Here is a 25,636-nt window from a genome sequence, read left to right as displayed (position 1 = left end):
CCTTGTGAACAGTATTCAATCTGCAGAGCAACTGAAGAAGAGGAACAGAGCAGACAGGATGGGTTAGTTATGTATATGCTTCTAGCAAAGTTTTGTTTTTTTTCTTTTTGAAATTCAGAGGTTATGGCCCCGTTCACTCCGCTTAAAAAACAAGCCGAAATACTGTTCCGCCTGATTTGTTTTTGAGAAAAAAATACTATTTCGGCTGAAAAAATAAGCTGAAAAGTACGGATTATAAGACAAGCAAACGACGATTGCGAAGTTTCTGGGCAAGCCAGCTGACATGTGGAAAATCTTTTGTTTTTGAGAAGATCTGGGAAGAGCTGCTGAATGGCAAGCAGCAACTGAGTTCACACTTCACAAATCACAGCTATACATATGCCAACATCACTTTACTTACACAGTACACAGCGCCATGCCATTGCGAGCCGCCGAGCCCAAACAACGGCATTGCAGATTGTACAGGCTACTTGCTACTGCACTTCTACGACGCAACAAAGAAAACACAGGAAATCAGTGGTTGATTGCACTATTGATTCGACACAAGAAGCAGCAGCTTCCGCATCACCGTCACGGCAGCGCGCACGCCACGCCCACGCAGGGACGGCGGCACGAGTGGCATGGCGCGCCGCCGCAGCTGGAGTGCCTGGCCTAGGTAAGCTTGTTGAGGAGCGCCGTGGCCATGGTGGAGAGCTGGTCGAACTCGCGGTTGGCGGCGGCCATCCGTGCCTTAGCCGTCGCGGAGCCCGCGAGCGCGGCGTCGCACCCGATCCCGGCCTGGCCCGTGAGCGGCAGCAGCGCGCGCGAGGCGCCCCAGGCGCGCGCCGCCGCGTAGCCGCGCATGAGCCGCAGCGCGGGAACCGACGCGGCGCCGTACAGGATGCCGCACGCCTCCAGCGCGTCCCGCGCGTCCTTGCCGTCGCCGTCGCGCCGCGCCATCCCCGCCGCGGCGTCACGCGCCGAGGCCCCGCTCGCGGCCGCGAGGTCCGCCGCCATCAGCAGGTGGCCGTGCCGGTCCGCGGAGGCGGCGCCCGGCACGGACCCCAGCCGCGACGCGCAGAAGGCCACGTCCACGAAGTCGCGGATCGCGTCGCACGAGTCGGCCACCGTGTCCGCCGCCGCGCCGCTGTAGAAGCTGGAGAAGCACAGCGCGGCGGCGCCCACGGCGAGGAACGTGGCGGTGGTCCTCCTGCTCATGGCTTGCTCGTTGGTGGGCGTTTGCTGTGCGACCTGCAAGCGTGGTTTGTGGGGTGGGTGTTTATCAATGCACGCACAGTGAGGTTAGGGGGGTAGGGGTAGGTGAGCTAATCAATGCATGCACGCGACGCCTGCGTCCATCACCGGAGTTGCGTGCTCGTTGCAATAACGGTGGCCGTTTGGAGGTTGAACAAACAATGAATGCGCCGTCGTCTTCCTCAGGCCTCAGCTTTTCTGGTACTCCTAAATCCTAGGCCGCGTTTAGTTCCCTGCAGAATCGGCGCCGCCGGAATTTCCCGGCACTGTAGCGTATTGTAGCATTTCGTTTATATTTGGTAATAATTGTCTAATCATTGATTAATTAGGCTCAAAACGTTCGTCTCGCAAAGTACAACCAAACTGTGCAATTAGTTTTTTATTTCGTTAACATTTAGTACTCCATGCATGTACCGCAAATTTGATGTGATGGGGAATCTTCTTTTTACATAGTGCCAAAGTTTGGATTTTGGTGAAACATGGCCTAATTGATGCGAATTTACCTTCGCCGTGAGATTTACCGGTGGTCAAAACACATTCACGAGGATTCAGCAAAACTGAAGCATGCTGCATGCTTACCTATTATTACAGTGCATTATTGCATTACAAGTACGTTACTAGTTTTTACTGTACTTTCTGAATTATTACTGCTGGCTGATTTGATGTGAGAGAAAAATACTGTTGGAAATTTACGATCTACGAACTAAGCGAGCAGGCTGGATCAGATCGATTGTGTCTCTGGAAAATCCAACTACTGCTTCGTTAGGTTTAGGTTCGGGAGACAGGAGATCAGCGGCCTGTTCGGGAGGCCGTATCGTATCGTGGATTATTTACTGCTGGCTGGTTTGGTGTGAGAGAAAAATACTGTTCTCGACTGGAAATTTATAATCGTTTACGAGCAAGCGAGCAGGCTGCTGTAGATCGATGAAGCGCAAACTGAATTTACACAGAGAAAACCAAACACAATGAGTTGTGCGGTTAATGAATCGATGGACACGGCAGCACGATACTAGCAGCGGATTTTATTATTACAACGAACATCGTTCTACAGTACGTGGTAGCTTAGCTACGGGCAGCGTGGCGAGGCCGAGCGGTGGTGGGCGGATCAGTCATCAGTCGGTGGACATGGAGGCGATGACGGCGTGCGCGACGAAGGCCATGTCAGCGAATCCGTCGTTCTCGCGGGGCAGCGCGGCGGCCGCGTCGCCCGCGATGCCCTCGCAGCCCGCGGCGACGTACTGCGCCGCCTGCAGCACCTCCCGCGCGCCGCGGTACCGCCCCGCGGCCACGGCCCGCGCCGCCCACCGCAGCGCCGGCACCGCGCCCGCGTACAGCCGCAGGCACGACCGCGCGGCGGCGGCGGAGGAGGAGGAGGAGGAGGAGGTGGATGACGACGGGGAGAAGACGGCCTCGATGCTGTCCCTGGCCGCCGTGGCGTTGTCGGCCGCCAGCCTGGCCGCCAGCGCCGCCACGGCGGGCGCGTCCCGCGCGGCGCGGCACGGCGACGATGCGTCGGCGCACAGCGCGGAGAAGCAGAGGGACGGCGTCACGTAGTAGCTGCCCAGCCTCCCGCACACCTGGTCCAGCGCCGGGGCCGACGTCGACGTCGACGTCGTCGAAGCCTCGCCGGCGCCGGCGCCGGCCGAGGCGAGGAAGAGTAGGAGGAGGAGGAGGAGGACCGGAGAGCAGGAGGACGACCCGGCCGCCATTACCGCTGCTCGTCTCCGGTTTGGTGTTGTACTAACAGCTAGCTAGCGCAGGCATCACTGTCACAGACTCACAGGGTCCGGAACTCCGGATGTTCTTGGAGAGTGATGGTGCCGCCGTGCATGCATTTAGTGCGGGAGCATGCATCGCGCGGGGCCGCGAGCGCTGGTTTCTGGTTCTGGCCGGTCAGTCATGATGATCCGCCGCACTCGCACGTTCTCTGTCCGTGTTCCGTTCCGTGCTTCTTCTCAACGGCCGGCTGCTGTGGTGGGGGCGGGCAACTCCCATCAGAAAGGCACCTACTTCTACCTGCGTTTCTCTCAATGGTCGCTCAACTCCATGTTGCAAACGACCGTACCATGATAAGTTTAAGCGAACGTAGCAGCAGGATGTGCCGTCGCTTTCATTCGTTCCATTGCGTTGGCTCAACAACGAACGAGCAAGCAGGCTCGTCATTCTGTACATAAAGAGAGAGAGCTGTGATGTGAGCGTACAGCCTAGTACGCGCAAGTGAGTAAACGTAGACTACTCTTGGTTGGCCAGCTGTTGTATACGTAGCTTGTACCGGATCAAAGCCTGGAGGGAGAGGGCCGTGAGTATGTGTGCATTACTGTGATTCGTAAGAAAAAAAAAATATAAACTAAAATCCTAGCAATCAGAAACAAACACATCTAAACTTAAGAATAATTAATTAATGTATTTAGAAAAAAAAAACTAGCACAAAAAGGCAAAAGGATATCTAGAACTGTGCTAATAAGTAACAGTGCTTCAATTGTTGTTGCAAGCGAAATTGCGAAAAAGCCTTAACGACCGCAAAAGAAACCATACGTGAGTAAGTCAAGAAATTCCCCGGTAAAAGGGACCGTTGCTATAATGCAAATACTTGCACACGGTCGTCCATCCCATCCGGACACGTGCCTTCTTGGGCCTGCACAGCGGACAGGCCTAACGGCACCTCTATATCTCTTCTATCACAAATGCTTGCACACGGTTGTCTGTCCGTCCGGACGCGTCCTTTCTAGAGCCTGCGCAGCAGACAAGCCCAATAGCACATCTACATCTCTTCCATCCTTGAAAATTTCCCCACTCGCACTCACATTGGTGGCGGCGTCACCGCGTATATGCTCGCTGCACTCCGCCTCGCCACGACCCCTTCCCCCACCGCGCAACCGTCCCCCGCCGCGCCGTGCCCTCCCCCCACAACGCCGCACCCTCTCGCCATCGTGTCGTGCCCTATCTCCCACGAGCGGATGGCACTGGACAACTGCGCCGAGCAGCAGCGGCGCTAGAGAAGCCGCGCTGACGGGGAGCGAGCCTAAGCAGTGAGCAGGCGCAGGAGAATCGCAGGAGGAGTGACGGGCCGACGTCCCATAGAGGAGGCTAGCCGACGTCCCCCTGACCCGAGCTTGTTGGCTACCGTAATTCCCTACCAGGTAGGCCGTCCGGCCAGCGACGACGGCGTGTTTCAAGTGTTTCAGGAGTTCCAGACTTATGTTTCAAATATTTGATCTGGATGTTGCAAAAGTATATCTGAGATGACAATATACGCATGTTGCAAGCATACGTTTTCCTCAAAAAAATAATAATAATCTATGCATGGTGCTGTATAATTGTGTTGGGATATAATGAGTAATCTCAGGTTTATGGAATCCAATAGATAGTTATTCAAACAGATTAAGTAGCACGACCATATTATCATAACATTATTTTGATAACCTCCAAACATGGTTTGACGCTCGGGGAGCAAAATATTCAGCTCTAACCTCCCTCTCTTGCCTGTTATCTGGAGATTAAACTCGGTAGGAAAGCAATACATCACTCCGCTTTATTTAGGTGTAGGATCCACCAAATCGACTCGCCACTAGAGGTTTCAAACCTTAATCCACAAGCGATTTTGTAGGCCAAAATCAATTGGACACTACTAACAGCATAACTATAGGTAATTTGGCGATGATTATTGGCACGGCTTTGATAGGAGGGAAGGCTAAAACACTGGTGTTGGTGAACTTGTCGCTGACGTTCACCTGGTCCGCCGACATGCCGGCCGCCAGCTGCCACTCGAACACGTGCACCAGCGACGCCAGTACCTGTGGCACCACCCGCTCCGCCATGGGCAGGCCGGGGCACCGCCTGCGGCCAGAGCCGAACGGGACGAGCTCCAGCTGCTTCCCCTGAAAGTCGAGCTCCCTGCCCAGGAACCGCTCCGGCACGAACTTGTCGGGCATCTCCCACGCCACCGGGTCGCACATGATCGCCCACGAGTTGAAGATCACCGTGCAGCCCCGGGGCACCGCGTAGCCGCCGATCTCGACACCGTCCTCCACGGCTTTGTGCGGCAGCAGCACGGGCGCCGCCGGGTGCAGCCACATGGCCTCCTTCACCACGGCCTGGAGGTACGGTAGGCCCACCGTGTCGGTCTCTTCGACGGCCGCCTTTCCGCCAAGGGCGTCCTTGATCTCCGCGCATAGCTTGGACATGACGCTCGGGTTGCGGATGTTGGGGTTTAGTCCCACATCGTGTAGCGATTGTGGGGGAGCACAACATATAAGGCAGGATTGTTGGAACCGGTGGTAACCACCGAGTTCATGATCTTGAAGCTGGCTTACAGCCGGCCCGGCTCGTTACCACGAGTCTGTGCTCCCACAGGTCCCAATTCCACCAGAGCTACAACATATAAGGCCTTGGGCCTTCCCAACCCAAAAGACTAGCCTCATAGGTGGGGGTTCTCCCGCCTTATATGTTGTGCTTCCCCACCATCGCTACACGATGTGGGACTAAACCCCAATAATCTCCCCCTTAGTCACACATCAGGGTAGCTTTTTCTAACCTCGGGTACCGGCTCTGATACCAATTGTTGGAACCGGTGGTGACCACCGAGTTCACGATCTTAGAGCTGGCTTACAGCCGGCCCGGCTCGTTACCACGAGCCTACGCTCCCACAGGTCCCAGGTCCACTGGAGCTACAACATATAAGGCCTTGGGCCTTCCCAACCTAAAAGACTAGCCTGATAGGTGGGAGTTCTCCCACCTTATATGTTGTGCTCTCAACAATCTTCTCCTTAGTCACACGTCGGAGTGCCCCCGCCATATGTGACGCTCGAGATTTTTTTTTATCGGGTGAAGCTTTTTTTTACCATGGCCTCTGATAGCAATTGTTGGAACCGGTGGTGACCACCGAGTTCACGATCTTGGAGCTAGCTTACAGTCGGCCCGGCTCGTTACCACGAGCCTACGCTTCCACAGGTCTCAGGTCCACCGGTGCTACAACATATAAAGCCTTGAACCTTACTCAACCCAAAAAACTAGTCTTATGGGTTGAGTAAGGCACAAAAGCCTTATATGTTGTAGCTTTGGTGGACCTATGACCTGTGGGAGCACAGGCTTGTGGTAACGAGCCGGGCCGGCTGTAAGCCAGCTCCAAAATCGTGAACTCGGTGGTCATCACCGGTTCCAACAATACAATTGGTATCAGAGCCGGTACCCAAGGTCAGAAAAAGCTACCCCGATGTGTGACTAAGGGGGAGATTATTGGGGTTTAGTCCCACATCATGTAGCGATGGTGGGGGAGCACACCATATAAGGTGTGAGAACTCTCACCTATCAGGCTAGTCTTTTAGGTTGAGTAAGGCCCAAAAGCCTTATATGTTGTCAGCTCCGGTGGATCTGGGACCTGTGGAAGCGTAGGCTCGTGGTAATGAGCCAGGCTGGCTGTAAGCCAGCTCTAGGATCGAGAACTCGGTGGTCACCACCAGTTTCAACAATTGGTATCAGAGACCATGGTAAGAAAAAGCTACCCCGATGTGTGACTAAGGGGGAGATTGTTGGGGTTTAGTCCTACATCGTGTAGCAATGGTGGGGGAGCATAACATATAAGGCGGGAGAACCCCCACCTATGAGGCTAGTCTTTTGGGTTGGGAAGGCTCAAGGGCCTTATATGTTGTCAGTTTCGGTGGACCTGGGATCTGTGGGAGCGCAAGCTCGTGGTAACGAGCCGGGCCGGCTGTAAGCCAACTCCAAGATCGTGAACTCGGTGGTCACCACCGGTTCCAATAATTGGTATCAGAGCCCATGGTCAGAAAAGCTAAACCCAATAAAAAATCTCGAGCGTCACAGATGGCGGGGGCACCCCGATGTGTGACTAAGGGGGAGATTATTGGGGTTTAGTCCCACATCGTGTAGCGATTGTGGGGGAGCACAACATATAAGGCAGAATTGTTGGAACCGGTGGTGACCACCGAGTTCACGATCCTGGAGCTCGCTTATAGCCGGCCCGGCTCGTTACCACGAACATGCGCTCCCATAGGTCCCAGCTCTACCGGAGCTACAACATATAAGGCCTTAGGCCTTTCCAACCCAAAAGACTAGCCTCGTAGGTGGGGGTTCTTCCGCCTTATATGTTGTGCTCCCCCACCATCGCTATATGATGTGGGACTAAACCCCAACAATCTCCCCCTTAGTCACACATCAAGGTAGCTTTTTCTGACCTCGGGTACCGGCTCTGATACCAATTATTGGAACCAGTGGTGACACCGAGTTCACGATCTTAGAGCTGGCTTACAGCCGGCCCGGCTCGTTACCATGAGCCTGCGCTCCCATAGGTCCCACTAAACCCCAACAACGGAGCAGCTCAGCCATCGCCCACACCACGATGAGCGCCATGGCCATGGTGTCGCTCCCGGCGGAGAAGATGTCGAACAGGATCAGGGTTAGATTATCGTGAGTGATCTTGCCTGTGGACTCGAGCTCCAAGAGGACGTCGAGGAAATTGTCGTGCTTGTCGCCGCCTTTTTGGACGTGGAGAAGGAAGAAGCCTCCTCGGACAACCGGCGGTCAATGATGTCAACCAAGACCTAGAAAACTTTCCTCAGTTGGCCAGCCACCCGGCGACGACATCCTTGGAGGTTGAGCGCCCTGAGGAACGGGAAGAAGTCAAACACGTTAGGCTTGCCCAGGCACTCCATGAGTTCCTCTAGGAGCTCCAGCAACCCATGTCCCACCGACGACGACGGCAGCGACTCGGCCGCAGCGCCCACATCGACGACGTCGATGGAGAACATTGCGGTCGAGACGAGGTTGGCGACGCCGCCATAGACAGCCTCCTTGACGTCCACCACCTTCCTAGCCCGCGCCCGGAGGTACCCGACCAGGTCCGCGACCTTCCGCTCCCGCGCCGTGCGCGACGCCGCGAGACTGCGTGGCCATGACGCCGCGCAGGTGCCTCCAGAGCGGGTCCGAGCTGGGCGGCGAGAGGACGGAGCGGTCACAGAATCCCAGCGCGCGCTTGCTGTCCGGGACGGGGCGCACCGCGATGCGGCGGTCGTGCGCCGCGAACGCCTCCCCGGCGGTGTCGCGGGAGGAGACCACCACCGCCGGGACCAGGCCCAGGTCGAGGCGCATGACGAGGACGCCGTGTGCGCGGGCCAGGCGCGCCAGCGTGTGGTGGAGGTTGCCCCGCGCGCGCCGCAGGTCCAGGAGGTTGCCGATCAGCGGCAGAGGCCTCGGGCCGGGAGGCCGCCGGTCGGAGCCCCAGCGGCGGTGGCGGTGTTGGTTGGTCAGGTAGCAGAGGGTCGAGACGGCGAGCGTCACCCATAGCCACCAGAGCTCCGGCGCCGCCATCTCAGGATCTTTCGCTCGTGTCGTGCGCGCGCGGCATATATATAGTGGTGTGCGTCATAGAGAGCGCTTGCGTATCCATCGCCGCCGCTTGATGGGCCAAAGTCCCCCACTCGGTATGTTGGGTAGCTTTTGTTAGCGACAGACCGATAGTGCGACACTGAGACGTGCTGTTGCTGTCAGTTGGATAGCATCTTGATTCTACATGTGGAGTACACTACATGATAACTCGTGCTGTCAATGAAACAGCGACACAGCTGCTAGTAGAGTACATAGAACAGCAAATGGCGTTGTTTCCATAGTTCACCACGTGTTTGTGACCCAATTGTGTACTTCTTCCGGCCAAGAAGAATACAACTATATATATAACTGTATTATCACTAGTTAACATGCACGTGCGCACATGCACACATGCTTATAAGACATTTGTATTTTTTATTTGCTATTTTTTAGCTCGCTTGCCATTATCATCTTATCATAGTATTTCTATATTTATTTGAAATGAACATTTTTTTATTCTTGTATCTGTAAATTTTGTTGTATATAAATTCATTTATTTTTTGATTTTTTGTTTCAATATATGGTTTTTTTGTGAAACATTTGTATTTGTATCCAATTTATTTTTGTTTTTATGAATTCTATTTCTTTTTTACTTTCATAATTTTAAATCCCTTGTTAGTTTTTTTAGCAACTTTGTACATGTATATATATTCTATTTTCTAATTCTAATTGGACCAAAAGCCCACAGAGCAGCGAGCAGGCCAAGGCCCATAATTGCTCCTATCGGCATAAATTTATGTACAGCGGCGCATCCCAATTCAATGTCTTCCCCATTTATCTCCAGCTCCTCTCCGTACTCCGTCCCAGCTTCAATCCTCCAATCCCGCCATGGTTCCTTGCCGTAGATGTCGGGGAAGAATGCGAGCCGTGCAGAGCACCGCCGTCGGGGCTGGCCGCGCCGCCCAGGGCTCGCCGCCGGGGAAGAAGTTGTGCCGGGCAGAGCACCTCCGCCGGGGCGGCCGCTGGAGCGGGTAGATCCGCCCGCCGGACGCCGGGGCAGGGCTACGCCGGGTCTGGCCGCGATGCCTGCTGGCCGCCGGGGCAGGGCCGCGCCGCCGGGCCGGTTGCCGTTGCTGGTCGTGCCGTCCGGAGGCCGCCAGGGCAGGCCCTCCTTCTCGGCTGCGAGGCGACAAGGGCGCCTTCTGCTCCTACTCGGCGAGTCCAGTGGTGGCTTCAGCAGCACGCGTCTCCTTGCCGCGCTCTATTTCATGGTAAGTTCAGTCGCTCAGACTCGACTGTCATAATCTTCCTCCTCATCATCTACAGCGGGACCAGGGATGGGGAAAGATTTAGTATCTCACGCTGACAGTTGGCATACTGCATTATATCTGTCAAAAAATGCTTTTCCTTTCCAAACTTCGTAAGCAAATTAGCTTTCTAAAATAAGAATTGTAGTGGTGGATCTACATTTTTCAAAAAAATGGAAGAAGCTATCATAGTAGGATCTGAGTGAACACTCTGAACATCTCATTACTGCATAAAATAGCAATGATAATGTAGTTCAGACCAGTTACTGATTGACTACTTTCTTGTCATCCTGACTGCAGAAAATAGCAATGATAATATAATGTGTTCCCGTATATGCCAGTGCAACTATTCAAGATGCTGATCGAGCTATTCAACAAAAGAATGGATTTCCTGTTCCTGGTAGGAAAATCAGAGTTAAGCTAGAAATGAATCAGTGCTCCACTGAAGGAACTTTTGCAAAAGAAGGAGAATAGTGAGGCTCCTCTCCTAACAGTTTGCTGCTGCTGAAACTCAGTAGATTGTGGATCTGACTGTCATTTGTTTTATTTGCTTGTGAGCAGTGCAATGCAAGTGAAGGACTCCGATTTAAAAGATGAGGCAAACGAGACTTCTCCTGCTGGAAAGCATAAGGGGAAATCACATAAAACAGATCCAGGTTGTAATGTAAATTTCTTTGTTTTGGTTAGTATTTTCCAATACTGAAGCAAGATGTTATGTTGAACCAGAGCAACCACATTTGTTGTCAAAGGATGCTATGGTATCAAAGGAAGCTCCCATTGGCGACCCCGAAAAGGTGAAAAAAAATCTAAAAAGCAAAGGTGTGTACTGCAATATTTTACTTCAGAAGTCATCACCTAAATCTAACTTGTCATTTTTTTAGTAACATTATTTTTAATCGAACCTGGTTGCTTCGCTATTATCACGCCAGGATCAGGGTGTTCTTTTTGGTTGCCATCAGCCTTACCCCGTAACCGTGCACGATAGTTAGGCTGATATTCTCGGTTTCTAGCCTGTCTTTCAACATCTTTATCACAAGACATTACATCAGTAGCTTGTGCTTCACGTTTCCTTTTACATCTTATTGAATTTCTATTCTCCAAGCCGACTTCATCCTCTAACAAATATTCAAAAAGGTTAATTGATTTTGAAATAAATAATCCAAATAGACTGTTTTTTAAAAACCAAATAACATACCACCTTGAACATTGCCACCTGATGTTGTGGTCAGATTACCATCTTGTCTTATGGTCGAAGCCATAACAAGGTTTAGGTTGTCTTGTTTATATTGTTAATATGGAGCACTGCAATCAAGGAATTTTAAAGCAATGGCGAAACAAAAAATTAAAGTTAAATGCATAAACTGGAAGTATGTTATAGAGTCAAGCGACAAAATTTTAAGCAATTGAGGTTTAGTTGCAACTTGCAAGTCGGAAAATAGATTACTTTTTAGAAACAGACAGTTGAAAGAGAGGCCAGTTTAGTTGCAATCTGCAAGTCAGAAAATAGTAGATTACTTTTTAGAAACATGTAGTTGAAAGAGAGGTCAGAATAATTTTTATAAACATGCATCACATATTATATTAATCAATCTTTATTAGATCGTAATCAATCTTTATTAGTTCATATCAACACAAAAATAAATAATTGTATACCTGCATTAATCAATCTTCTGATGTGTTAGGCAGAGAGCTGAAGGTGTCCACGACAGCAAGTCGGCAGCTACAGGTGTGAAGGCGGCGCCGGCCACTGGGGACCCGTAGATGAAGCTGTAATCTTCTGGTGTGTCAGGCAGAGAGCTGAAGGTGTCCACGACGGCAGGTCGACAGCTACAGATGTGAAGGTGGCGCCGGCCGTCGGTCGCGTTCACGGCACGTGCTGTATGCGGAGGTCCGGAAGGAGGCGGTGGACTTCCTGATCTTCCTGCTGCGTGTACGTGAGTCCGTGCCGAGGCTCGGTATACTTGAGGTTTTATTTTAGGACTACAGGAAGAGGAGGATTACGTGAGGGGAAAATCCAATTTTGTTATTGATTCTTTAATATGGGACAACTGCGAAAAGCAATTTTGGGTGGTCGGACTCGGGAGGGGCGATGTGGGTACGACGAGCGGGTTGGAGAACTATTTGGTAAAAAAACATGGCGAGGTAGCGAGGTAGGGCGACGGAGTGGTTTTACGTGGCAGGAACGCGTAAGACGTGACTGTAAGACCTTTTTTACATACATGGCCCATCATTAGATTAACATCTGCCATTAGATTTAAAGATATAAGGTAGGTATGAAACTATATATATATATATATATGGAGAGTATATTCAGTAGCCAGCTATAAAATAAGTTATTCTGTAGCCACCTCAATTTACGATAATTTTATATATTAATTTACCATAATTATGATAATTGGGTTACTATAATACATGATGATATTTACCATAACGTTGCAGTAAACCACTTAGTAAGGAGTTACTATAATCTCGTAAATTAACATAGTAATTATCGTAACTAAAAGTGGCTACAGAATAAGTTATTTTGTAGCCAGCTACAGAGCAGTGTGTGTGTATATATATATATATATATATACACTCTCTCTCTCTCTCTTACTCTGATCTTAGGCAGTGTTTGGTTGCCATGACCAAATCATGCATGCACTGATGCAAGGAATATTGTTCTGAGATGCTGCATAATCCTGTGCACCGTGAAAGGCCGAACGACGCCATCCAAGACGGCATTTCTCGCGCACGTCTCGCCTCCCGCTCGTTCCCCTGGCTCGGTGACTGGCGCCCTTTGCTTCCGGCCGCACAGGATTCGTTCGTTACTACTTTCACGTTCATATCCCTTTTTCATTTCTTGTGCATATATTTCCTGGCACTTAAAAAATATTTATTGGGAAGTACCACAAACTAATTGCAGCTATCTTATTATATTGTTGCATTTATAATAGTAAATTTGTGCAAATGCATGGCACACGCAAAAAATTTGGATGAACCCATACAACCATCCAAACATAATCTTATACCGAATCATACAATTCCATATACAGTAACCAAACAATCAACATGTACCATCTCATCTAGAATTATCCCATCCATGGTCCATCCGTTCAGGACGATCCATCATATTCACCTCTATACATCCAACCAAACACTACCTTAATAAACCACTTATATATGTGTGCATCCTTCGAACAAGCTAGTTGAGTAGCCTTTCTTAGCTTTGGCTAATAGAGCAGCTTCGCCGGTAAAGTTAAAGCTGTTCAAAAACCTATAAATATCCATAATAACCTTCAATTTTTTTTTTATTTTCTTTCACCTTCATTCTCCTTTATTTATTTATTTATTTATTTTCTCTCCTTATTTCTCCTCATGCTGTTCATTGGACCACCATCTGTTTCTCCGTTTCTCTGATCCACCACATCCGTCTCCGCTGCTACATCCATCTCTCTTCGACTCTGCCCTTCCTCGTCTCATCGGACATCGACCCTGTCCCGATGTTCCTCCCTTCGCTCGTGCTACCGCTCCCACCCACCTCTCTTCGACTCTAGCACATCTATTTCTCCTCGCCGCTTGTTCTGCCACCCCACCCACTAGGACTCTGACTCACCTCAACTGTCCGGTCCCCCATGACCTACTAGGATTCAGATTCCGCCCCGACACGACTTCGCCCCGCCCTGCGACTCCATACCCGACGACTCTCCACCCTGCCCTCCACGGCTAGATGAAGGGAGGTTCAGGAAGGGCCCATGTGCCCAAATGGAGGAGCGGGGCGACGCCGCTTTTTTGGACTCCCTTGAAGGATTTCCGCTCTAAAGAGCACGATTCATGGAAGGAGCGGACACTTCATACCCCGTTTGGTAGGCGAAGGTGTGAAACTGCTCTCGAAACTCCGGGAGCGCTACTAAACAGTGCCTTATTTATCAGTTAAGTATACTCATGTTTTAAGACACACTCTAAATTTTACTCATTTACCGGTTTGAGCCCATATATATACACCATCATATTAGTATATGAAATAAGTATAACCATGTACTATGTATATAATTGACATATATACTATTCTTGATGATCAAATATGATCACATACTCTAACATATACTTCGTCGAGCCATATATATTTTATAGATCTTAAAATTAAGATATGGGAGTAGCTAAACCTTAGAAGTAAATAGAATTTTCTGACCGCAATTTCTTTTTGCGTCTTGTGTCTGTCACTTTCTACCGCCCGCCCGCGCCTGGCACTGTCCGTGCTGTGATGTCTACGGTGAGTAGAGTTGGTGCGTGCGATATGGAAGCACTTGGATACGGAATCCAGGTACCGTATCACCCAATGAAGTTGACGCATGACATGAACGAAGGAAAAAAAACAAAGAGGAGAACAGGGAGCAGAATCGGCCAAACAAAAAGAAGCGTGTGGCTGGATCCAAAGTCGAATTGCTCGGCAAACTTGCTCGGTTCGTCGTCGTGGCGAAGAAGTGGTGACGTCCTCGTTCATCACAGTGGTTCTTCTCATCAGGGTTTGTCTAAAACCCACTTGCCTTCGCTCGCACGAGAGAATTTGGAGCATTGGTGGTGCATCGGCATGCTGACACGCGGCTCTGCACCTTTTGCAAAAGGCCCTCCACATTTTAGGAAGTAAACCCGCTGTCCAATATATACCTTCTAAACAATAATATTTCAATGCGAAGAAGGAAAAATTCCATAACGTAACCGTTTTGCAGAAATCCCCTAGAAGTTTTGCGAACAACCCCCCGTAGAGGCGTACCAACCCTAGCGCAATGAGCCTTTTACTTGTGTGCCATTATGAAAGATGCTCCAGACCCACAGGACACTAAAAAGTTTGAACGCACCTTGGTGCCATGACGCTAAACTTTCTTCCCTTCCACGCCATTTCGTCCACCTTCTGTTAGGTTTCCACCGTTTGACAGCCCTGATATACGAGCCCGACCACTGACGATGTCTAGAATACCCTTCTTTCTTTAGCCGGTGAGGCCAAGCCGTAAGTGACCTAGTCACCGTCTTCCTCCTCATCATGTCATCTTCCTCTACCTCCATCTTATCCAAAAACAGGCCTACGATGGTGGCTCGGCAGGCGTGGCCTACGCGAGCGTCAGCGCGTGGCCAACCTCGAGGGCAGCGACGAATGCGCGCGGCGAGGCGAGTCCACCCCGAGCCCGATGTTGGACGCGTGTAGCTCGCTGTCGGCTGTGTGTCTCTCCTTAGCTCCAGCCGTGTCCCTGCGCGCCCCGCTGCCGGAGCCCGCTGCCCGCGCGACCTGGCCGCAAGAGCTCGCGCGGACTTCGCCTAGCTCCACCGCGGTTGCGGCGTCTCGGTCGCCCACCCCACTGCCGGCCGTGCACACCGCCACCGGCTACGCGCCCCCACCACCACGTGCTCCGGCCAGTCTGGACGAGCGAGCGAGTGAAGCCGCCGCGGCCATACCGCCACCCGCCGCGCAACAGGGAGAGGAGAGAGAGCAGAGTCACGGGGCACGACAGCGCCGCCGCAACCACCATGGCAGCTCTCTAGAGCTTCACCATTTTCTAATCCAAGACCATAGGGAGGGAGAGGAGGGCAAGGGGGTTCCGATGGACTACCTACCTTGGTCGATTATAGCTCAGGGATAGAGATCGACAGAGCGCCGCCGCAACCACCATGGGCGGAGAGCAAAGCTCGCAGCGTCGCCGTGTTCCACTGCCTGCAGCCATCCTCGGCCCTAACCAAAACCACTACCGGCTCTGCCTTCTTCTCCTCTGCACGTGTGCCGCTCCGTTCCTCGAGTCATGGTCGCCGCCATGGGCCATTGCCGCCGGGAGCCACCGCAGCGCGCGCGGGTGCCCTGGTGTTCGTGCGCCACAATGTCGGTAGTAGGCTAACAAGCGTCGGATGCTGCCGGCATGGCTACATCATCGGGGGGCAACCACGGTGGGAAGTCCGCGGTGGCAGTGGCGCGTGTACGTCAGCTTCGGGAAGCAGCAGGCGCTGTCACCGGCGCAGGCGGCGTCCATGGCGGAACTGCCACGTTCGTGTGGGCTCGGTTGCGTTCGTGTGGGCTCGGCGGAGCTGCTGCGTTCGTGTGGGCTCTATGGAGCTATCGCCGGACGCGCTGGCGTGGAGCTTGGCAGCATTCGTGTGGGCGGCGAGGACGGGCACTACGGTGCCGGACGTGCTCGAGGCGGGCACGGCGTCGCACATGCTGGTGATCTGCGGGTGGGCGTCGCAGGTGGAGGTGCTGCGCCACCGCGCCGTGGGCTAGAACTCGGTGCTAGAGGATGCCGTCGTCGGGGTGGCCATGCGGATCTGTGCAGAAGCTACCCAACCGATCAGATAGAGGTGAGGGAGAAAATAACATCCCATACATCAAAGACTGTCTATTGCATCTCTGATAGAATAACATCCCATACATCAAAGACTGTCTGCTGCATCAGGGCGTTCAGCAGCCACAATTGAATGCGAGTCAAGCCCTGGCGATATCCCATCCTCAGAAGCAGGGTCCTCCTCATGATAGCGTCTAGTAGTCTGGCTATAGGAGTAAGATCCCTGGGAGTCCTGCTCGATCCCTCGCCAAATGGATCTGTGAAGCAAGGGCGAACCAGATCTATAGGAGGCATAAGACCACCGTGAAGGCGTCTAGGAGGCTCTGTGTGTCCATAGCAAACCTCGTGAATGCGGATGGGTGAATCCTATAGCCTGAGTATCTCCCTAACCCTAAAGCTCATAAGCCTATAGTCTCGGCCTCTGAATGAAAAGTGAATGAACCTGTGAGCTGGGTCAATCCAAAGTGTAGCATAGAACTCTCGGGCCCAAAATGGAACATATCTGCCTGTCCGTCCAAGTAAATCTATTAGTCCTGGCAAGTAAGAGAGGTGTGGACGTATCTGCTCTCCTACAGCTGCTACAATGGCCTCAATAGAACAGACCCTCTGAGACCTGAATGCAACCCCACTGTTAAGATATGCATTATAAAAATCTTTCTGTAGTAGTGTATAGAACCCCTCAGAAGCACGCTCATCCCTCCTAGGTGGGAACCACTCCTCAAACTGCACAAATCTGAGCTGCTGCACCTGTTTGGTCATGGCGGCCCTCAAATCTAGATGAGTCACTGGAGGTGGACCCTGTGGTTTGGGAGGTGGACGAGAACCCCTCCAATGTGTCTCTGCCCTCGATGTCACCTAGGTATGAGTATGACTAGAGCGGCGAAGCTATGGTGCCTTCTCTATCTCCTCTGCCTACTCTCCCTCCTAAGCCTGCTCTGTCTGCTGTTGTGGCTCCCCCTGAGGCCGAGTCTCCTACAAAGCAACACGGTGTCCCTCAAGCATGACAGTCCCAGCTGGACTACCATGATGACGCTCAACCTGCTCTATAGCTTCCCTCTGTGCTGGTGAAAGCTGATATGTAATCTGGACTCCACTCCAAGCACCTCCTCTCTCTGCACACTCTGCGGCGGCTGCAACTACGGCTGCTCTCGCTGTATCAGAATCTACATACTTCCGCTTCTTTGATGCAATCTACTTCGTCGCCTTGCCTTTCATATCAGCAGGCAAGCGAGGTGGAGGCCTCAGATCCTCATCACCTGGACCACCTCCGGCGTTCTTGACACGAGCCATCTAAAATGATCTGCTGCCTTGGACAAGAAACAACTGTCACTAACACTCCCGAGGCTTGGCCTCAATCCGTACTCATGAGCTTAGTCTTAAGTTGACTGACAACTGCCAAAGTGACCTCAGAAACACCGACTCATTGCACGTTAGAATAGATTGGATATATGAATAATTTCAATATACATCTAGAGATATGAAACCCTAAGAAAGCAAGCAATAGATACAAAATTGGAAATGAGGGCTCGCTACCTGACGAACTGGTGAACCAAAGAGAAGAGGAACGACATGTGGGCACCATCGAATCGGCAATTAGGGTTAGAGTTGGCAACACGCAATAGATCGGCCATGGAGAATGCAATGGTCACGCTGGCGCGAGCTAGGGCAATGGCGCGTGGTGGCTGGCGTGGCGGCGGCGCTGGAGTAGGGCACAACGGCATGGGAGGCAATGAGGCACACGGAGCAGTGGCGTGGGCACGGTGTGGAGTAGGTGTGCGTGGTGAGCGGCGGCGCACGGGCGCAGGGAGGTGTGGCTGTGCAGCGGCGCGGGCGTGGGAGCAGGGCGGCGTGGCTACGGGTATGGACTTGACGACTTAGGCGTGGCACGGTGGCTTGGGACGGTGAAGTCAGTGCTGAGTACGGGATAGGTCAAAATCGCGGCAGCTTGTGGTTATATGGGGGCCCCGTGGCAGAATAGAAAAGGAAACGAAAAAGAGTTCAGATCCCGTACGTTTTCTACTGACCGGACACTCCAGTGGCAACGACCGGACGCTGCCACCTAGAGTCCGGTCGACTCCAGAGAGGTCCAAAACCTCTCGAGTCACGACCGGACACGTTCGATCCCAACTGACCGGACATAGCCAGAGTCCGGTCGATCCTATCTTCGTCTTCTTCGCTTGACCGGACGCAGGATCACCTTCTGATCGGACGTAGGGAGAACACTGTTCTAGCGTTCGGTCACTCCTTCGTAGCAATGGTTCACCACATGTGAACTGACCGGACGCTAGACTTCAGAGTCCGATACAGCGTCTAGTCACTCTTTTTCAGCAAATCTTCAAAGTCCTTCATGCTGCCTGTTCCCAATCGAGTCCCAACTTCAATAAGACCCAAATAAACACCAATTGGGACTGATGTGAGTGACCTCTCTTAAACCCTCAAAGTTTTCAAAGTATTTTGCCTTAGGCTATAATTCTTTTTAAGAAAATAGGCAATAAAAGGGTGATTGAAGAGAAACGACAAAACGACATTCATGCATATGCAATGCGATACTTGAAAGTAATTCTAGTTGCTTGTCAAGTTTGATCCAAGGTTAAGCTTCTTCACACGCTTTTCGGTGGTTATCTTAACCATGTTAGACAAGCCCTAAGTGCATTACCACAAAGTAAACATGTTGTATATTACAATGCAATGCAAGGGACAACACAAGCTCATTTTCTAGAGAAGTTGCTAAAATCAAGCACATTGAGCTCATTCCTTAACCGACAAAATGTTGCCTCATCTAGAGGTTTAGAGAAGATATCCGTCAATTGATCCTTGGTCCTTACACCTTCTAGTGAAATATCATTCTTAGCAATATGATCTCTAAGAAAGTGATGGCGGATATCTATGTGCTTGGTGCGAGAGTGTTGAACCGGATTATTAACAAGTTTCACCGCACTCTCATTGTCACACAAAAGAGGTACTTTTTCTAGAACTACACCATAGTCTAGCAAAGTTTGCTTCATGTAAAGTATTTGTGCACAACAAGCACCCGCGGTAATGTATTCCGCTTCGGCGGTGGACAAAGCCACACTATTTTGCTTCTTGGAGGACCAAGACACAAGTGATCTACCAAGCAAATGGCACCCTCTAGATGTGTTTTTTCTATCAACTTTGCAACCGGTATATTCCGAATCAGAATAGCCAACTAGTTCAAATGTAGCTCCTTTGGGATACCAAAGGCCAATGCTTGGCGTGTGATTTAGAAACCTAAGGATTCTTTTAACGGCAATCAAATGAGCTTTCTTAGGATTAGCTTGAAATCTAGCACACATACACACACTAAACATAATGATGGGCCTAGATGCGGTTAAATATAATAAGCTACCAATCAAAGAGCGGTAGAGAGTTTGATCAACCATTTTATCTCCCTCATCTAGGTCGAGATGTCCATTAGATGGCATTGGTGTCTTGATTGGCTTACATTCATCCATATTAAACCTCTTGAGAAGATCCTTGGTATACTTTTCTTGAGAGATGAAAATCCCGTCTCTCATTTGCTTGACTTGAAAATCAAGAAAGAATGTAACTTCTCCAATCATTGACATCTTGAACTCCTTCGACATCAATTCACCAAATTCTTTGTAAGAATCTTCATTTGATGATCCAAATATGATATCATCAACATACACTTGACAAATGAAGATATATCCATCAAGCTTCTTGGTGAATAGTGTGGTGTCGACCTTCCCAATGGTGAAGCCCTTCTTAATGACGAAATCCTAAAGACGCTCATACCAAGCTCTTGGGGCTTGCTTAAGCCCATATAACGCCTTGGACAACCTATAAACATGATTATGATATCTAGGGTCATCAAACCCAAGAGGTTGATCAACATAGACTAGTTCATTTATAAAGCCATTTAAAAATGCACTTTTCACATCCATTTGATATAGTTTCATTTCATGATGTGATGCATATGCAAGGAGGATACGAATGACTTCTAGTCTTGCAACCGGTGCAAAGGTCTCTCTAAAATCCAACCCTTCAACTTGAGAGAATCCCTTTGCAACTAGTCTTTCCTTGTTCCTCACAACAATGCCTTGATCATCTTGCTTATTGCGGAACACCCACTTTGTTCCAATGACTCTTGCACCTTATGGCCGCTCTTCAAGAGTCCAAACTTCATTGTGGGTGAAGTTGTTCAACTCTTCATGCATGGTATTTATTCAATCCAGATCTTGAAGAGCTTCTTCTACCTTAGTAGGCTCAAAACAATAGACAAAAGAGTGATGTTCAATAAATGAAGCAAGTTTTTAAGATCGAGTCATTACACCCTTTGATGGACTCCCTATAATGAGATCTTGTGGATGAGCTTGTAGTAGAGGTGAATTTCTTCTATCAACCACTTGAGGGGAAGGTTATGGAGCATCAACATCTTGTGCTTGTGTCACCATTTGCTCATGGGAGACATAAGTATCTTCATTTTCTACTGTCCCATCTTTATCACCATCTTATAGCACATTTGATGAAGAAGGTGGATTAATCACTTGTACATCATCTTCATCATCTTGTGGCTTGATGTCTCCAACCAGAATGTTCTTCATAGCCTCCCTCAATGGTTCATCACCTACATCATCAAGATTCTCATGTGCTCTTTAGGAGGCGTTAGATTCATCAAATTCCACATCATATGTTTCTTTAACCAAGCCGGTGTCATGATTAAATACTCTATATGCTTTGGACTTTGATGAGTAACCAACAAGAAAACCAATATCACAACATCTTTGAAACTTCCCTAGGTGTTGTCGCTTCTTGTAGATGTAGTATTTGCAACCAAACACCCTACAGAAGGAGACGTCTGGCTTCTTCCCATTGAGCAACTCATAAGGTGTCTTGCCAAGAAACTTTTGAAGGAATAGACGGTTGGATGCATAGCATGTGGTGTTGATAGCTTTCACCCATAGAGCTTCGGGTGTGTTGTATTCATCAAGCATTGTTCTTGCTAGTGTGATTAATGTCCAGTTCTTTCTCTCAACTACACCATTTTATTGAGGAGTATATGTTGCGGAGACCTCATGCTTGATCTCAACTTCATCACAATAGGCTTCAATGTTTGTGTTGTCAAATTCTTTTCCATTGTCGCTTCTAATCTTCTTGAGTTTTACTTCAAACTCATTTTGTGCTCTCTTGGCAAACTTCTTGAAGCATGATGCAACTTCGGATTTGTCATGAAGGGAGAACATCCATGTGTATCTTGAGTAGTCATCAACAATCACAAGATAATAAAGATTTCCTCCCAAACTCTTATATGTTGTTGGTCCAAATAAGTCCATATGAAAGAGCTCTAGCACTCTTGTTGTTGGCATGAAAGCTTTTGTAGGATGAGTGTTTGCAGCTTGTTTGCTGGCTTGACATGCACTACAAAGCTTGTCCTTCTCAAACTTCACATCCTTCAACCCTCTCATCAAATCATTCTTCATTAGCTTCTTGAGTGAGCTCATCCCAACATAAGCAAGTCTTCTATGCCATAGCCACCCAAGTATTGTTTTGGTGAATAGACATGTCTTCAAATTAGCATCTTCGGAGGTGAAGTCCACTAAATATAGGTTGTTATATCTAAATCCTTTGAATATCACTTGATCATCATCTTTCTTGGATACAACCACTTCTTTCTCTGTAAATAGGCATTGAAAGCCAAGATCACATAATTGTCCAACGGATAGCAAGTTGAAACTCAATGAAGCAACATATAGCACATTTGAGATTGAATGATCATTTGATATTGCCACTTTGCCCAATCCTTTAACTTTGCCCTTTGAATTATCTCCAAATGTGATTCTTTCTTGTCCATCTACTTCTTCATCTAGTGAGGTGAACATATGAGTTATATGTTGTGTGCAACCACTATCAATTATCCAATGACTTCCACCGGTCTTGTAGTTCACATACACACAAGAGATCAAGCTTTAGGGACCCAAACTTGTTGAGGGCCATTGACTTTCTCAATAAGTGACTTTGCTACCTAAATTTTCTTAGGCCTATTCTTGTTGGGAGGTCCTAAGAACATAACTTTTATCTTTCCACTAGGATCCTTTCTAAGCATGTAATGAGCATTGAAAGCAAAGGGTGTAGCATGCTTGGGTAAGGGTTGGGGTGGTGGAGTTTGACACTCATGGGCAAAGTGGCCTTCTTGTCCACACTCAAAACACCTCTTTAGCTTTGGCTTTGACTTGTGTTATTGTTGTTGAGCTTGAGCCTTCTTCTCTTAATTTGCCAAATACCCAATGCCACTTCTATCCATCTTCATGATGGTGTTCATTAGTAGCTCTCTTTGAAGATGCTTGCCTCTTGTGAACTTGCTAAATCCAATCTTGAGATGCTCTTTCTCCAACTTGAGCTTCTTGTTCTTTTCCTTGAGTGCATCATTATTTTTCTCTTCCTTGAGTTTCTTGTTCTATTCTTTGGGCTTCGCATTCTCAAGAATCAAATCACCATCATGATCAAGAGTTTCTAACACTATAGTGTTGGTAGTTTTGAGCTCTTCAAGGTCTTTCTTGAGCTTTTCATTATCATGCTTGAGCTTGACATACTCATCATAGTTGTCGGTTTCAACCACTTGCTTGCCTTTGCCACTAGATCCTTGCTCATTGCTCTCAACAATTAAATCATCACATGATGTAGCTATATCAATCTTAACAACATCGTTAGTAGCATCATGTGGCTCATTGGATAAAAATTCTTGAGCGATAACAAGATTATCATGATTGATCTTGAGAGTTGTATATTCTTCTTTTAGCATATTGTGGCTAGTGATGAGCTCATTATGTATCGTCTCAAGTTTATCATGTTTTTCTTTAAGCTCTTTCTTAGAAGATTTGAGCTCCTTGAGTTTGGATGACATAGCATCATTTGCTTCTCTAAGCTCAACACTAGCCTTTTTTGCTATGTCACATTTAGCTAAAAGAGAGTCATTCTTAATTTCAAGCTTTTCATTCTTAGCTCTTGACTTTCTAATGATCTTAGTATATTGATTTAGCAATTTAACAAGATCATCATATGAAGGTGATTCAAATTCTTCATCATCACTATCACTATCACTATCATCATTATTAGCATGATCATCACCACTACTATCATCATCATTTGATACCTTTCATTCACCCTTGGCCATAAGGCATAGGTGTGTAGAGGATGATGGCGGTGGTGTCAGTGAAGATGATGAAGAGTCAATCACAATGGCAGCCACCTTCTCGTTGTCACTATCATTATCGGATGAGCAACTAGATGAATCAATGTCCGTGAGCCAATCACCAACGATGTATACCTTCCTCTTTTTCTTCTTCTTGTGGAAGTCCTTCTTGCCATCTTTCTTCTTGTATGGCTTGTTTTTCTTCTTTTTATCTTCATCTTCATCACTTGAGTCATCTTTCTTGCCCTTGTTCTTCTTCTTATACTTGTCTTTCTTGAGCTTGGTGCATTAATGTGCTAGATAACCAAGTTCTCCACAATTGTAGCAATCCATCTCGGAGATTGGCTTCCTTCTAGTGCTAGTAAAGAACTTCTTTTTCTTGCCATCGAACTTAATGCCACTCTTATTGAGCTTCTTTAGCATCTTGGTGGTTCTTCTCACCATGAGAGCAAGACTTACATCATCAACTTCATCATCACTTGAGCTCTCATACTTAATTCTTGCTTTGCCCCTCTCTTAGCTAGCCTTGAATGCTAAGTTTTTGTCTTTCTTCTTGGTAGAGGATGAGCCATCTTGTGGTGTGATGTGCATGTATATCTCATGAGCATTGATCTTTCTCAAGATTTGAGTCGGTGTAGCGGTGGAAAGATCACCTTGATGAAGCATGGTCACAATATGCCCATATTTATCAATGGGGAGGACACTCAAGATTTTTCTTACAACATCGGATGGATGCATTTGAGTGAGTCCAAGCCCATTGACTTCCTCTACAAGAATATTCAAGTGTGAGTATATTTCATTAGCACTCTCTTTAGGAAGCATCTCAAAAGAATTAAGCTTTTTCATTATGAGATGATAGCGTTCCTCATGCTCGCTCTTAGTTCCCTTATGGAGCGCACAAATGTCCGACCATAGTGCATGGGCGTTGTAATACCCTCGGTGTTTATCACTAGTTAAGCAATGGGTTTGAGTTCAAACATGACATGTCAAGTGGTAATCAAGGTGTCAAGATCAAATCTACATAATGGAGCTCCAACTTAAACTTGGGCCACGCATAATTGCTTACATATGGACCCTTGTTAAGATTATGCAAGAGTAATGCTAAACATGCTTATTCCATGTACATTACATCCACATGCATCCATCTAGTCCCATGGAAAAGTTTCATGAAGTTTGGAATAAAAAAATCACATGAAATGATAAGTCATATCTTTGCATGAATTGCTTTATCAAGTGGATGGAAACCTATGAAGTCAACCAAACCTTGGTACCTTGCTCAAACAACTCTACTTGCACTCATGAATAAATGATATGAAGGGTTCCTGTTGAGCAGGTGGCCAGAAAATGCTCCAATGGATCAAAAAGGATAATTTAAGCTTCATCGTGATCCTATTTTGGTCAAAGTAGAACAGTAGGTTCTATACCAGTTTTGAGGTTGGACCTTAAATGAAAGTTGTAGTACATATCATGTAGAACAAACTTGGTTTTTGGACTAAGAGCTAGATCAGCTTGAAAGTAAGTCAAATCGAGGTCGCAAGATCGAAATTGATGTGGTTTTCAACACTTAGAATTATTCTAAGTCAGTTTCGCTAAGCAACAACGTGGACATTCCGCGTTCTCCAAATTTTGCTAAGCAACTTGAGTTAGTCCAAAAATAAAAGTTCAAGGTTATGTTATGGAGATGAGAATGCAAAAAGTTGCACTAAGTTTGATCGAGTTTTGACCTCCGAAAGCGAGTTTCCGTGATCGCTGTTAACATATTGACACTATCATTTTGGAGCTTAATTATCCACTGTTACTGAGCTCAAATGGCCAGGCACCTTAAATAAGAAACGTAGAGCAGGCCGAGGTGTACAAACTTTGTTTATGGCCCAATGTCTAATTCAGCCTAGAAGCGGCCCAAAATGGCGTTCCACCTTGCCCACATCGCTGCCCGCCACGTGCTCGGTTAAATGCCCCAATGGGCGGTGCGTGTCCAGGGCGTGGCCGCCAACCACAGAGCGCTCCCGCCATGGCTGACGCGCATCCAAGTGCCACGCCATGCGCTGCCTCATGCCCTGCTCTTCCTAACTGAGCACCCGAGCTGCCCAGCACTCATTCTCTCGCCCTCCCATCGCCCTCTCGCTCCGACCGCGCGCCTGCTCGCGTGCCAGTGCACGGCCGCCATGGCCGTCACGGCCAAACTCTCTTGTGCCACTGTTCTTTCTCCTGCAGCCCTCCAGCATCGCCACCATGAATGCCTATGGCTCCGCGACCGACTCCCCAAGCCCTAGGCCGAGCTGTGACCACCGTGTGCTCGC

General features: G+C 48.8%; 2 protein-coding genes and 1 pseudogene across 2 annotated transcripts; all 3 read right to left on the bottom strand.

Moving 5' to 3' along the window:
- Nucleotides 1–314: 314 nt before the first annotated feature.
- Nucleotides 315–1,260, bottom strand: LOC136509405 (uncharacterized). Its single transcript, XM_066504213.1, has one exon. The coding sequence runs from the start codon at nt 1,195–1,197 to the stop codon at nt 652–654; it is 546 nt and encodes a 181-aa protein (XP_066360310.1). The 5' UTR covers nt 1,198–1,260; the 3' UTR covers nt 315–651.
- An 884-nt stretch (nt 1,261–2,144) lies between these two features.
- On the bottom strand, nt 2,145–3,145 carry LOC136509609 (uncharacterized). The gene has a single exon (XM_066504355.1). It carries the CDS (start codon nt 2,940–2,942, stop codon nt 2,346–2,348), a length of 597 nt encoding a protein of 198 aa, XP_066360452.1. The 5' UTR covers nt 2,943–3,145; the 3' UTR covers nt 2,145–2,345.
- A 1,702-nt stretch (nt 3,146–4,847) lies between these two features.
- Nucleotides 4,848–8,556, bottom strand: LOC136507684 (cytochrome P450 76M5-like; annotated as a pseudogene).
- Nucleotides 8,557–25,636: the final 17,080 nt, after the last annotated feature.

Source organism: Miscanthus floridulus, chromosome 15, assembly GCF_019320115.1.
Source record: "Miscanthus floridulus cultivar M001 chromosome 15, ASM1932011v1, whole genome shotgun sequence".
In the NCBI taxonomy this organism is placed as follows: domain Eukaryota; kingdom Viridiplantae; phylum Streptophyta; class Magnoliopsida; order Poales; family Poaceae; genus Miscanthus; species Miscanthus floridulus.
The sequence above is the reverse complement of the archived record's forward strand: the minus strand, read 5'-3'. Positions and strand labels throughout refer to the sequence as shown.